At 45.0% G+C, this 13039-nt stretch overlaps 1 protein-coding gene across 3 annotated transcripts in view; it reads right to left on the reverse strand.

Moving 5' to 3' along the window:
* Positions 1–734: 734 nt before the first annotated feature.
* Positions 735–13039, reverse strand: part of PHF20 (PHD finger protein 20) — a 1063788-nt gene continuing 1051483 nt past the window's right edge. For all 3 annotated transcript variants that reach the window (XM_085619024.1, XM_085619022.1, XM_085619023.1), the window contains one exon: positions 735–2483. In XM_085619024.1, coding sequence (XP_085475150.1) covers positions 2335–2483 — 149 coding nt within the window. In that variant the 3' untranslated portion in view covers positions 735–2334. The remainder of the gene's footprint in view (positions 2484–13039) is intronic.

Here is a 13039-nt window from a genome sequence, read left to right on the forward strand (position 1 = left end):
GTTGAGCATTTACAACACTGAGTCCTGATGATGGTCTCAGGGACTGTGTGGCCATAAGAGACTGAAACGTCAACGGTTTTTCCTCTTTAACCACAATTATATGACTGCATCACTCATCAGTTCACATCACTGTTGGAATTAGCGTAAAATCAATATGCAACTCTGGATTCATTAACGTGCAAGGTTTAGAGGACTTTATGCCTCTCAAAGATCCATTAATTTGATTGATTATTATTAGTGAGATCAAATGGGTGGCGTCAGTGTTATGATGATGTCTTTGTCTATGTAATATGTTTTGTTTACTGTATGTAATCGTTTTGTGATCGCAATAGGCCTGTTCTTCTTACTTTGCTTTATATGGTTGGTTCGAGTGACAAACATGTTGTAACTGAGCAGAAATAACTCCTCCAGGAACATATTCTTTTTGTACATTGATTACCCAGTTCCATGGGGGAATATTGGGTTGCCCTGTTGGGTAAGTATATATGCCCCCGACATCACTTTTGGTGGCGCCCAGACTCCACTGGTAACAGTGTAGATTGCCACCTAACACCAGTGACATGTCACTTCAGGCCAATTTTCCTGGTCCAGCTGGGAGCCTACGAAGAATGATCATATAAGGAATTAGCATAGGCCAATCACCTGTAGATATTAGCCTTACAGCACACATTTTACCACACACTCAAATTATCCAGGCACGTAAATATGCACAAGAAGAGCAAAAGAAGCCAAAATGCTGTGTAGGTATTATTTCATTCTCTTAGGTTTACATAGTAAATCATTTGTTCAGTTTATAAATATTACAGACACATTACATGTATCCATAACTTTGCACACGGTGGGCTTTAAACAGAGGCTTTGGGATTAAACTAGGGTGGATAGCATTACAAACCAATGTGCAGTAAAAGGATGCTAAGAACAAATCAATTTCTCATGGGCAACCAAGCTATGCACAAAACGCATACAAGTCACCTGAGATGAAACCACAGGTTACCCTTTATGTTGAAAATAAAGCAATCGGAAACATGCACCACGAAGGGTCATATCGGAAATGCAATACAACACCATTTTAGAAAATGTTCTGAACCCTAAACTTAAAAAAAAAAACAACACAATAGAACACAAAGCAACAAACTGGAAAAACATTTTGAAAGCATGATGCGGAACATGTTACACAATTTCAATGTCAGTGGAATGGCAGTTTTACTCATGCATAGATTGTGGGTTATTATTCAAAAACAACACAGTGGACGCTGCAAAAGTTATTTTTTCTAACAAGTAATAGGGTATAAAACAGTGTGAAAAACGAAATTTCAAAATAACACCAGTAACGAGATGGAATGCAAAATATTGACAAGTACAAAAACATGTAAACTGAAGACCCTGCTTATATGGGCATATTGCCCCTCCATACCGTCCTTTCTCGAAGTCTGAAATATTAGCAAAAAGAATTAGGAACGCAAAAATGCCATACAAACAGATTGTCCATACAACACCATGATCATATTCTTCCAGGAGTGTAATGTCACCATTTAGCTCTAGAGGAACAACCTGCCCAAATCAGATTAGTAATATTAGGTAACATGTTAACCTAGTAACTAATAACATTTCTAGTTTCAAAAATTCACGAGAGCCATGATGATTTCAGATACCTCTGTATTATCTGGAAGGTGTGCACAAGCTAGCCCTGCCATTATTTTTAAGGAACAATCCTTAAACTATTCTATTAGAAATTAAAAAGTAACAGTATATTTTGAAAAGAGCTAATTTATACTTGTTATGAATGATAACTGTATTGATGGACTATTGATTAAATATTGATCTACACAAACCAAGAGAAACAAAGCAAGGTATCTAATTTGATACACATCACTTAAATAAACAATAAAAATGTATTCTTCAACCATTGTCAAGAAAATGTTTTGGCTCTTCAAGCTTCTTCAAAAGTGGCACATACTCAAGTCATCTTTAGAGGTCTTGAAAAGACCATTTATCGTTCCATTCTACTCAACTGCTTGGCTGTGGAGATAATTTAAACACATTTGACCAGCGGCCTTCTAAGACTTGAAGACCTCGACAAAAAGACGCAACAAAATTCAAATCAATGTTTCAACATTATTATTTTCCTGGTTAGTAACTTTCACAGCCATCCTTTATGAGACAATCTGTTGAGATATTCCAAAGTTCATTCTCTCACAGATCCCTGAAGTCAGTCTGTAGCACGTGCAATAAGGCATGCTTGGTGCCACTGAATTTTCCGGAGCTCTGTTGTGCTAACAACTCAAAAATCGAGGTCAATCTCTGAATGCCAGCACTAGCCAAAGAATCTTTTCACTAGACACATGTTGAACAGCAAAGTGCAATCTGCTGTACTTTCCCAAGGTCCATAAGAAGCTGTTTTACACGGTGCTTTAACTGTGGTAACCTCGCCAGCGGTTCTGGAGGTTCTAGCTCTCCTGTATAATCCAAGAAACTTTCCAAAACTGCAAATAAAAGAAAAACAATTTTAGAAAATAGTAACTATTTGTGTATGTTTGTGACTGAAAATAATAAAAGGTAACACATACCCACTTCCACATTGATTACTCAAGTAACTGACTGATGGACTTGCAACTATTTGGGTATTCTCAAGTACTGTGAAGACCATAAACCTTTTTATACAGATTTAATACACAGAAATGTTAAGCCTTTTGATCCCTCCCACTATACGTCATTAGTATGCTATTGTTCAATGAAACAGAAATGGGGACACAAATCTCTATTTGAAAAATGCTATGTACCCTTTAAACATTGTTAGTAACATGTAGTGCTGTAGTTTGAAAAGCTTAGCATACTCCTGTCATCTAGAGTTGGACTCGGACATTTGGAAGTTGTTTTTCTTCTGAGAAAGGTCTCAAGTCACAAGATACAATGTGACGCCTCCTCTCAGTTTACTTTGCAATGGGTGCCGAATTCATGTTGGATTTTTTTCCGCACAGTAGATGTAGGGCTGTATGGAGTGTGAATGAAAGTTAAGGTGTATTATTGCAATACACAGAGAACCAATGTATTTTATAGATGTGCCTCACTGCATCCTCATCCAGGGAGGAGGGTGGGTGCATGTGACTCTACATCAATATACTCTAGGAACACCTGCTTACAGGGTAAGTAATGTTTGCTGTTCGTAGCATGTGTGGCTGTAGATACTAATGCTTAGCAAAGACTGAATAGCTGCGGTGCCTAGTGTGTGGATGATGCAGAGGTGTGAAACAATGTTCTTAGTACTGCCCAGACAATTAAGGCTTGTTGGTGAGCAAATATGCCCGCACAATATTACTTAAATAACGTGTGTGGTGTTGACCATGCAGCTGCCTTACAGATGTTAGTTAAGGTGATGTTGCAGAGAAAGGCAATAGTGGCTCTTTTCTTACAAATAGAGAGTGCCCTGGGGGACTGTGAAGTACCCTTTTTGCATTGATGTAACCAGCTTGTATACACTTTACAATCGATCTGGGTATGAAAGCTTAGGAAATGATCTGCCCCATAAGAGGTTTGGTTAATGAGAAACATATGGCTTTATATGAGGAATGGTTAGGTCATAACTAAGTAATACATAAGAGACATTTTAACATCCAAGCATGCAATGCCTCTCAGCAACAGAGTCAGGCTGTGGGAAGAAAACTGGTAATTTAATACTTTGAGATGGAATGGTGATGCTAAATCAGAAAGCAACTTTTACTGCAGTTAGCTGAAGGAAGATAGATGCGTAGGCTAGCTCTGACTTCTGTAGGTGGAGAAGGTAAGCAATTATCTCCTGTACTGTAGGGTTTAATGACTTAAATTTATAGGTGTTGCAGTAATAAGACAAATCTTTTCCACTTCGTTGCATAACAAGGATGAGCTGTAGGATGCCTAGCCTCATTAAGAATCAATGTACTTGCATTCTTGTAGTAGGTGCAGGTATCCAAATTCTAGGACCTCAGGCGCCAAATTGCAAGAATGAGCTGTTCTGCGTCCGGGTGTCTGATCTGTTGGTGTCTGTGTGGGAAGCCCTGGTCTGACAGGAAGCATCTTGTGGGGCCCGATGAAGGAGTCTAGCAGGCTGGAGTACCAGACTTACCTGGCCCAGGTTAGAGTCACTAGAATGAGGGTGAGGTATGCTTGCCTGAGCTTCCTAATGTTAAATGGAAGAAAGCAAAGGCAAATACACCTTAACAGTTCATCCACAATGCATTTCCTATTGACTGTGGCTAACTGGTGGCAAAGCTTGGGCATTCTGCATTTGGCTGAATAGAATAGGTCTATTTGCAGAGTGCCCCATCGCTGGAAGTATGTGTGAAGAACCTGGGGGTGGTGTTCTCATTTGTGGACTTGTTGATGCGTCCTGCTGAATAGGTCTGCAAAGCTGCTGCCTACTCCAGTGAAATGTTATGCCATCAGGTGAACACTGTGGCGAAGCACACAGTCCCAAATGATCTGTGCTTGGTGAGAGACCTACGGTGAATGGGTGCCCCCTTGCTTCTGTATGTAATACACTGCTGTCATGCTGTTTGTTTTGATTAAAACCACCTTCCATCGAATGAATTGGAGAAAAGCATGGATAGCGAGTTGTATGACCAGGAGCTCTAAGTTGTTGATGTGATGACACGGAAATTGAGAGGGCCACTTCCCCTTTATTGTGTGGTGCTGCAAGTGAGCGTCCTATTCCAGGCACAAGGCAATGGCAATAGTCACATGCGGAATTGGGTTTGCTAAAGGCCGGTCTCACCATATTAGTGGGTGTCCACCATTTCAGAGTGGTGCACTTTGGCCTGAACAAACACTAGTTCTTTCCCCCTGAGCTTGTGAGCACTGGACTGTCAAAACTCTCTTGCAAGGGCCTCATGTGCAACCTTGTATATGGTACTATTGCGATACAAGATGCCATCATTCTCAGACGGGTATTGTGCGCACAGGAACAGAACGACTACTTTGAAAAAGAGGCAGCAATTACTGTAGGTTGATCACCTTTTTTTGGGATACATCTTTACAGTGACTGTGTTGAGTAAGATGCCAGAAAATAGGATTTTGTGATGTTTATCGTAAAATCCAGTCCGTGAAGGAGGAACACTGTTGCCTGTGTGTGTGCTGGGCACTGTATTTTGCTGCTTCTCTTGATAAACCGATCATCCAGGTATGGGGATACGTAAATTCCTTGGCGACGAAGGTCTGCCACAAAGACGGATAGACATTTTGTGAATTGCGTTAGGTCCATGGTGCCCCCAAAAGGTAATACCCTGAACTCATAATGATGGACACTTACCACAAGGTGGATGTACTGGCGATGCGCAGGGTGGATGGGAATTAGAAGCGCCGTCATGAAGTCATCTTGCTTCAGAAGAGGGTTGACCTTGTCATTCTTGAAGTGTTCTGTTAGGATGTAATGGTTGAGGGGCCCGAGGACTAGCCTGAGGGATCCATCCTTCCTTGGGATCAGTAAGTACAGTGATTTTATCACTGTCCCCTGGTGTTTTGGGGGTAAAGCTTACATGGTGTCCTTTAATAGGAGTGAATGCTCTCCTTCAAGGAAGGGAATATGTTTGGTACAAAGCGTTATGTGCTGGAGTGGGATGTTGGGAGAGGTGGTATGTAACTGTGCTGCATACATTTTCATCACTGATTTGTCAACGGTGATTTGTTTTATTTGGATTAGGAAATAGCTTAGTCTCCCTTTGATAGGATATGCGCTGGTGGTGGTGGTGGGGGAGGAATTGGGGTTAGTCTCCCTTGCCTCATCCTTTGTAAATCCCTCTTGTAGTACCCTCTATTATACCGTCTACTGCCCAATGTTGGTAGGACTGCTGTTTCCTCTGATAGGAGTGAGCTAGCGCAGGGACTGCAGGCTTCAACACTCCCCTAGACTGGTGTTTGTGAAAGGCCCCCATAAAAGTGGTGCCTCATAGAGGCCCAATGACGAAGCAGTCTCTATCCTTTATTTTTTATTTTTTCCAACAGATCGTCAAACTTCAGGTTAAAGAGATGTTCATTGTTCGATGGCAGGCTGATGAGGAGATGTAGTTGTAGCTCAAACCCGAGATACAAAGACTGATATGGCTGCACAGGATGTTTGTATTCATGCCCCTAGAGGCGGTTTCAGCAGTGTCCAATGTACAGCATATGTTCACATTGTTCACATTCGTTTTAGAAAAAAATCAAACTTGAACTTTCCTACCTGCATTCTAAATTGATTGGGGCTCTTGAGGACTACTCTCTCTCACTGTCCGGGGGCCTGAGTTCGGTCCGGCAGCTACTTCCTGGGTCCCTCCGTGATACTAGAGACGCCATTTTGGGTCAGTGCGTGTTCTAGTTGTCAGAGGGGTAGCCCATATAAATGTGTGCAGCGGGTATGCCGCTGTCGCGCCTAAGGCATGCCCGTCTCCGCCCGTCAGCCATTTGACAGTTCTCCACGCTCTGCTGCTCTCCTGACTGTCGGAGATAGGTGTATCAGGCAGCGCGTAGGGCTGGCTCCAATCCTTTTTGGAGGATTGGACACAGGAGGTATGGCTCCCACCATTTTCCTCATCACCGAAGAAAGTGACCACAGGGATTCCACAAGGCTCTTCTCGGAGTCCTCTTCTTTTTTAATATTTACGTCACCCCTCTGGTTCAGTTGGCGGATGACTTGGGAGCGAAGATAATCGCTTATGTCGACGACACACAGCTCCTGTTCACTTGGAGGAAAAACGAAGTCTCCACTTCGGCCGCCAAACACTGCCTGTCCACAGTTTTCCGTTGGCTAGCGGGGGCTGAATTGAAATGCAATGAGGAGAAATCGGAAATTCTCTTATTCGGCACTTTTCCTGCCCGGTTTAGGGAATCACTCAGGCCCTCCGAATCTGCATTGCCTTCCTCCTCAGGGAACCCAGTTAAGAACTTAAGAGTCAGGTTCGAGGAGAATCTCCAATTCTCAACCCAGGTCAAGAAGCTGGCAGGGACTTGCTTCGGTCTCTTAAAGTCCCTCAGGAAGTTTCTTCCCCAGATTATGCCAATGCTCTATATACTGGCATTCCAAGCTACCCATTAAATAAATTGCAAGTGGTGCAGAACGCGGCGGCCAGGCTGCTTGTGAACCTTTCCACCAGATGCAGCAGGAGACAACACCTTCGCGCTTTACACTGGTTGCCCATAGCAGAGAGGGTCAGATTTAAGATCCTTGTTATCGCCCACCGTGGTCTTTATGCCACTGGGCCTGGCTATCTTCAGAAACGGTTTCCCTTTTACACCCCTGCGAGAGAACTGCGTTCCTCTACTCAGCTCCTGGCCCAAATCCCGCGTTTCCGCTTGCAAAGGTCAGGCGGCAGCTCGCTAGCTGTGAAGGCCGCTTTGGCCTGGAACGATCTGCCCTTTGCGCTTCAGGGCATTCAGGACCCGATTCTCTTTAAGAAGAAGCTGAAAACTCATCTATTCCCCTAACCTTGGCGCTTCTTCACTCACTCAAGGTTCGCGCCGGGACACTCTTGCAGTATCTGTGTACGTTAGAAATACTAAATAACATAACATAACATTGGAAAGAATGTCCCTTCTTACACAATTTCTTCCCCTTTCTATGAAATTGCTCCTGGTGATGTTTGAGATATTTCAGCTCCTCCCACTCTGCTCGATCATATCTGGATAGGAGGGCTAATGAATTGGCGATTCGCCAATGAGTAGCTGTTCCTACCTCAACTCTCTTGCCTGCCACATCTATCCTTTTACTCTTGTCGGGTGTAGGAGTGTCACCTGTGGCCTAGAAGCAGGCATGTTTGTGTGCAGTATGTACAACGAGGGAATCTGGGTGAACTTGCGCCTTGATGTATGTCGGGTCATTGGGGGATGGTTTGAATTTTTTTGTCCAACCGTGGGGTGACAGCCCTAGCTCTAACAGGGTCTTTAAAAATTTCTGGGGCAGACTTGAGCATTCCTTTTAGCACTGGTAGGAAAGAGATAGCCCTCTCTGACATGGAATGTCTCGACCAGGAAGACTACTACTTCCTGAAACAGATGAATGTCTATGTTATGCTAGGAGGCAGCACATGGAATGGCCTCATTTTATGAGGAGGTATCTTCTGGAGATGAGGATCTAACAGGGTAATGATCTGTATCCCCTGGTGGATCTACATTATAATATTCCTACAGATGACCTGTTGGTCCCTCTCCTACTGGTCGGTCGTAAATATCAAATGGTCCATATACGTTGCTCTGTGGGGAGATGTAATAAGGTGACCCTGGCGGGAAGTCTGACAGAGGCACAGATATCAGTGAAGTGGGGAAGGTTTGGAAGGCAGTGTTGGCTGCGTGCTTGGCAGAGGTATAGGGCTGGCTGCACTGACCCTATATTTTTTGTGTGTGGAAGGCTTTGGAACAGTACTTTTCTTGAAGGCCAGTTTTCTTTTCTGTGGTGTAGGGTCAGATAGTAGAAAAACATGGTTGAAATCTTTCCTGTGAGTGGATCATTCAAGACACGCTCTTGCCTAGTATCCAGTTCTTCCTGAAGACGCTTAGGGATAGGGGCTTCAGCATCCCCCTAATGGTTGAGGCTTGATTGGTTTTGTCTCTTTTTGCGCCTGTGAGTGATGCCATATCAGAGCAGTGTCGGATTGCGTTATTGAGGGTGTCTGGCTGTTTGGGTGTTGACGAATACCGTGGAGAAAAGGAAGTGGTAGGCAGAACATGAGGTTTTGGAGCTGAGGAGGGGTTGACAGTTGAATGTGAAGAGCTCACTCCACATGGTTTTGGAGCCAAAGACTGGATGTGGGCTGCTTTGGTGGGAGGCTTGCCACACTTGGACCATTTGTGTTTGTTCCAACCAGACCATATTGGGGATCAGTGGCCTTTGTACTAAGTTAGCACTGCCAACATGCTTGAGGCTCAATGCCCTACTCCATTGGGAGTGGTGATCTACCTTGGCACAAGGGTGGACTTTTGCTGGATTGCTCTCACGGTTTGTGGAATAGTTTGCATTTATGGGCCGAACTTCGAGCTGGGCTGGAGGCTCACTGGTCATTGTAAATGCTTGAAGCTAGATGGTCTAGGCTCCTCCTCCTTGGGGTGCCGAAAGCATCTTCTTCCCTGAATTTGTCTGGAGTACCTGAGATGTCTTCTTGCTGCATGGAACGTGTCCATATACACTTCCTTTGATTATTATTTTTTCTTAAATCTGTTTTTATTGATTTTTTCAATTACATTTGCATGAGCACGGCTCGCTTCTGTACTGAACCATACATTAGAGCACGTATTACTGATAGAATTACATAACAAATGCGAGAAGGTAGAGCTTTGCAACAGTTCCTGAAGTGCTTGCCGCACTAGTTTGTATGTAAGTCCCATGAGCAGCTCAGACCATGAACATAACAAAATACAGTACAATGCAATTGAACACAGTTAAATCAATATGCCGCTTGAGGTCTCCCAACCGGATCCATATGGACTTCTAAACAGATATCAGTGGAACGAAACGGGTAAAAACTCAACAACCTCAACCTAGACCGGTTCCATTATGAGTGTACCTATCTCCGCTACCCTTCTGTTCCCCCTCCCTCATGCCACTGTGCAGTGGCTTAGCTGTTACTCCCAATCATGTGTCTAGTTGCGCTCTCTCATGGTGTCTGTTTTAGGTATTGGTCGTACGTGGAACACTACGATCCTGCTCCAGCAGAGCTCTCATTTCCTGTCCTGGATGTGTATCCCTCCCCTCAGGTCGTCTCCCTAAGCCTACCTCAACTCGCCTGAGCGCCTGGAGCAATTCCTCCCATTGTGCAGCTATGGGCATCTTCCTCAACCCCAATGTCTCCTCCCGACGAATGGCGGTACCCTCCGCTCCGGCCCACGCGGAGAGCGAGCACCTCCATGCCTGTGGGTGGGGTGGATCCTGTGCCTTCCACCTCCTGGTTAGAAGTCGCTTTGCGACCGCAAGCCCCAGGTCGAGAAACCGGGATGTCACTTTGGTGGTCGGGTTTCTGTGGAAGTGGTGCAGCAGGTAAACTGTCCAGTCAAAGGGTATGTCGCGACCTGTACTAATGCGCAGTGACTCACTAATTGTGTGCCAGTATGTGTGTAGTTTGCAGCAACTCCACAGCATGTGGACTAGATCAGCCCCCGGCTCAGCGCATCTAGGGCATACCGTGTCAGGGCGGTAAAAGTACCTGTTGATAGGTTCGGGGATGAGATACGCCCTGTGCATAACGAACTATCTGTCGGAGGCGCATGTTTCTGGGTATGCGTACCGGGCCTTTCAATATTCGCTCCCACTCTTTATCCGCCAATTACTGGGGGAAAGCTGCTGCCAAACAGCGGTACACTCAGGCGCTAAGCGGTAATTTTATTGGCTGCTCTTAAAGTTTACAAGTTTTAAAAAATCGTATTTTTATCCTGCTGCTCGCTCACTTTGTTCACTCTGCTCATTTGCACATCTAAAAAACGTACTGTCTGCGACTTCTTGGTCCTCGCTAGCTCCCCTGCCCTGGTCCACCACGGCTGTGTGCCGATTGAGTGGAGGGCGTACCAGGGAGCAGCGGGACCAATCGCGCAGCATTTCCGGTCTCTGGGAGGACGGAGCGAGGCTCCCGCGCTCTCCGCTACAACAGACCGGTGTGCCAGCGGACGCGCAGCATTACTGGGGGAAAGCTGCTGCCAAACAGTGGTACACTCAGGCGCTAAGCGGTAATTTTATTGGCTGCTCTTAAAGTTTACAAGTTTTAAAAAATCGTATTTTTATCCTGCTGCTCGCTCACTTTGTTCACTCTGCTCATTTGCACATCTAAAAAACTTACTATCTGTAACTTCTTGGTCCTCGCTAGCTCCCCTGCCCCGGTCCACCACGGCTGTGTGCCGATTGAGCGGAGGGCGTACCTGGGAGCAGCGGGCCCAATTGCGCAGCATTTCCGGTCTCTGGGAGGGCGGAGCCAGGCTCCCGCGCTCTCCGCTACAACAGACCGATGTGCCAGCGGACGCGCAGCGGGCGCGCCGAAGGCAAGCCCACCTGTGCCCGTCCGCGACTGGACGGGGCTAGGGGCGAGAAACCCTGCCGGGGACAAACCGGACCCAAGCACCCAGAGATACACAAGAGACGCTCTACTAGCTCTCTCGCACCAACCAGGTCTGGACCGCTCTCACTGTCTTAAAACTTGTCCGGGAGAAACACATGGCCCATTCTCCTGCAACTCATGTAAATGGTGCAGTCTGGGACAAAGCCAGACAAGAAAACAGTCAGATCTCAGCACCATTAAACTATCATGCATATACTTTAATGCAAGATCAGTCCCGAAGCATTCTATCAATATCTGGGACACTCTTAATGAAACTAATCCTGATCTCGTATTTATTACAGAGACATGGCTGGACAAAAACAACTCCCCGGATGTTGCTAATGCCCTACCAGCCAACTACAAAATCGTTAGCCAAGACAGGAAAGATCGAAAAGGGGGAGGGGTAGCGATACTGTTTAAAAACCACCTGACCTGCCTGCCCATACAAGTAACCCCTCAAGATGAGCTCGAAACACTACCCTTTCAAATACTCCACAAGGGTTTCACCAATGCTCGCCGGCGCAGTTATATACAACCCTCCTGGTTGCCAAGCCAATCTAAGCACCAAGCTACTTACCCAACACAATGTCCACTACGAAAAAATTGATCAGCCGGTGGTCTCACAATTGTAGAGTGAATGCAAATTCTTCAATTAAAGCAATGGATCAAGGAGCCCACTCATATTGCAGGACACACCCTTGACCTGCTCTTCTCCAACATCGACTCCACTATCATCCAGGAAATCAAACCATTAGTATGGATAGATCACTCACTAATATCATTCTCATTGGAACTGCCAAACAAATCAGTGCATCTAAGCAAGCCCGAAAAGACAAATAACAGGGCGTGGAGGCTTGTTACTGAAACTACATTCCTACAACACTTTCCCCCTTCTGTATCCCTGAATGTGCTCTCAACAAATTTAGCCGCAGCACACTTGGAGTCCGAAATCACAACTACTTTGAACCAAATCGCCCCCGAACTTAAGTCCAGTCGATCAAAAAGACCTCTCACTGAGAAATGGTATACACCTCAACTCAAAATACTTAAAAGAAAGTGTCAACACACTGAACATCAATGGAGACGGTCCAAACTCGAATTAGACAGATCTCGGTACAAATCTGAACTTAAGATGTACAATCACGCCATAAAAAAATGCTAAAAAAAGCTACTTTGTGCAAAGAATAAAGGAAAACTGTAACTCAACCAAAGAGCTTTATAAAATAGTGAAAGATCCTTGCAAACCAACCAGCATGTCCCAAACTATTCCACCCTCTGCAGAATCCTGCGAAAAAATTAGCAATTTCTTTTCGGACAAAATTAGTCAAATATATTCCACTTTTAATCCTGCTACAGAATTAGACATCACGAACCAGAAATTTCAGACCCCACACCCAGAAGCAACGTCTGAAATGAGTAAATTCGCTCCCCTCACAGAAACTGAGGTGTTGAAGGCAATGGGCAAAATTAAGTCAGGATCCCCTCTGGATCCCTGCCCACACTTCATTTTTGCTCGGACAGCCTCTACTCTTTGGCCATATGTTACCCAGCTTCTCAATAAATCTCTCAACACTGCCACTTTCCCAGACATTTGGAAACAGGCAGTAATTACTCCTCTGTTAAAAAAGGCAGGGACAGATGTTCTCAATCCTGAAAACTACCGTCCAATCTCCCAACTCCCATACTTATCCAAAGTGCTGGAAAAACTGGTGAACAAGCAATTAACCAACTTCCTTGAATCAAATGACCTACTGGACCCCTCACAGACAGGATTCAGGGCTACCAACAGCACTGAGGCTACACTACTGGCAGTATCAGACAACATTAGGTCCTGTACCGACCAAGGAGGAGCCATCGCTCTGATACTTTTGGACCTGTCGGCAGCATTCGACACGGTCTCCTACAATAGACTGCTGGAAACCCTCTACAATAAAGGAATCCATTCCACAGTGTTAAAATGGTTTGACTCGTTTCTCAAAAACCGAACACAAACAGTCCGACTAGGTCAGCTCCAATCT

The sequence above is a fragment of the Triturus cristatus genome, chromosome 7 (assembly GCF_964204655.1).
Source record: "Triturus cristatus chromosome 7, aTriCri1.1, whole genome shotgun sequence".
Lineage (NCBI taxonomy): Eukaryota > Metazoa > Chordata > Amphibia > Caudata > Salamandridae > Triturus > Triturus cristatus.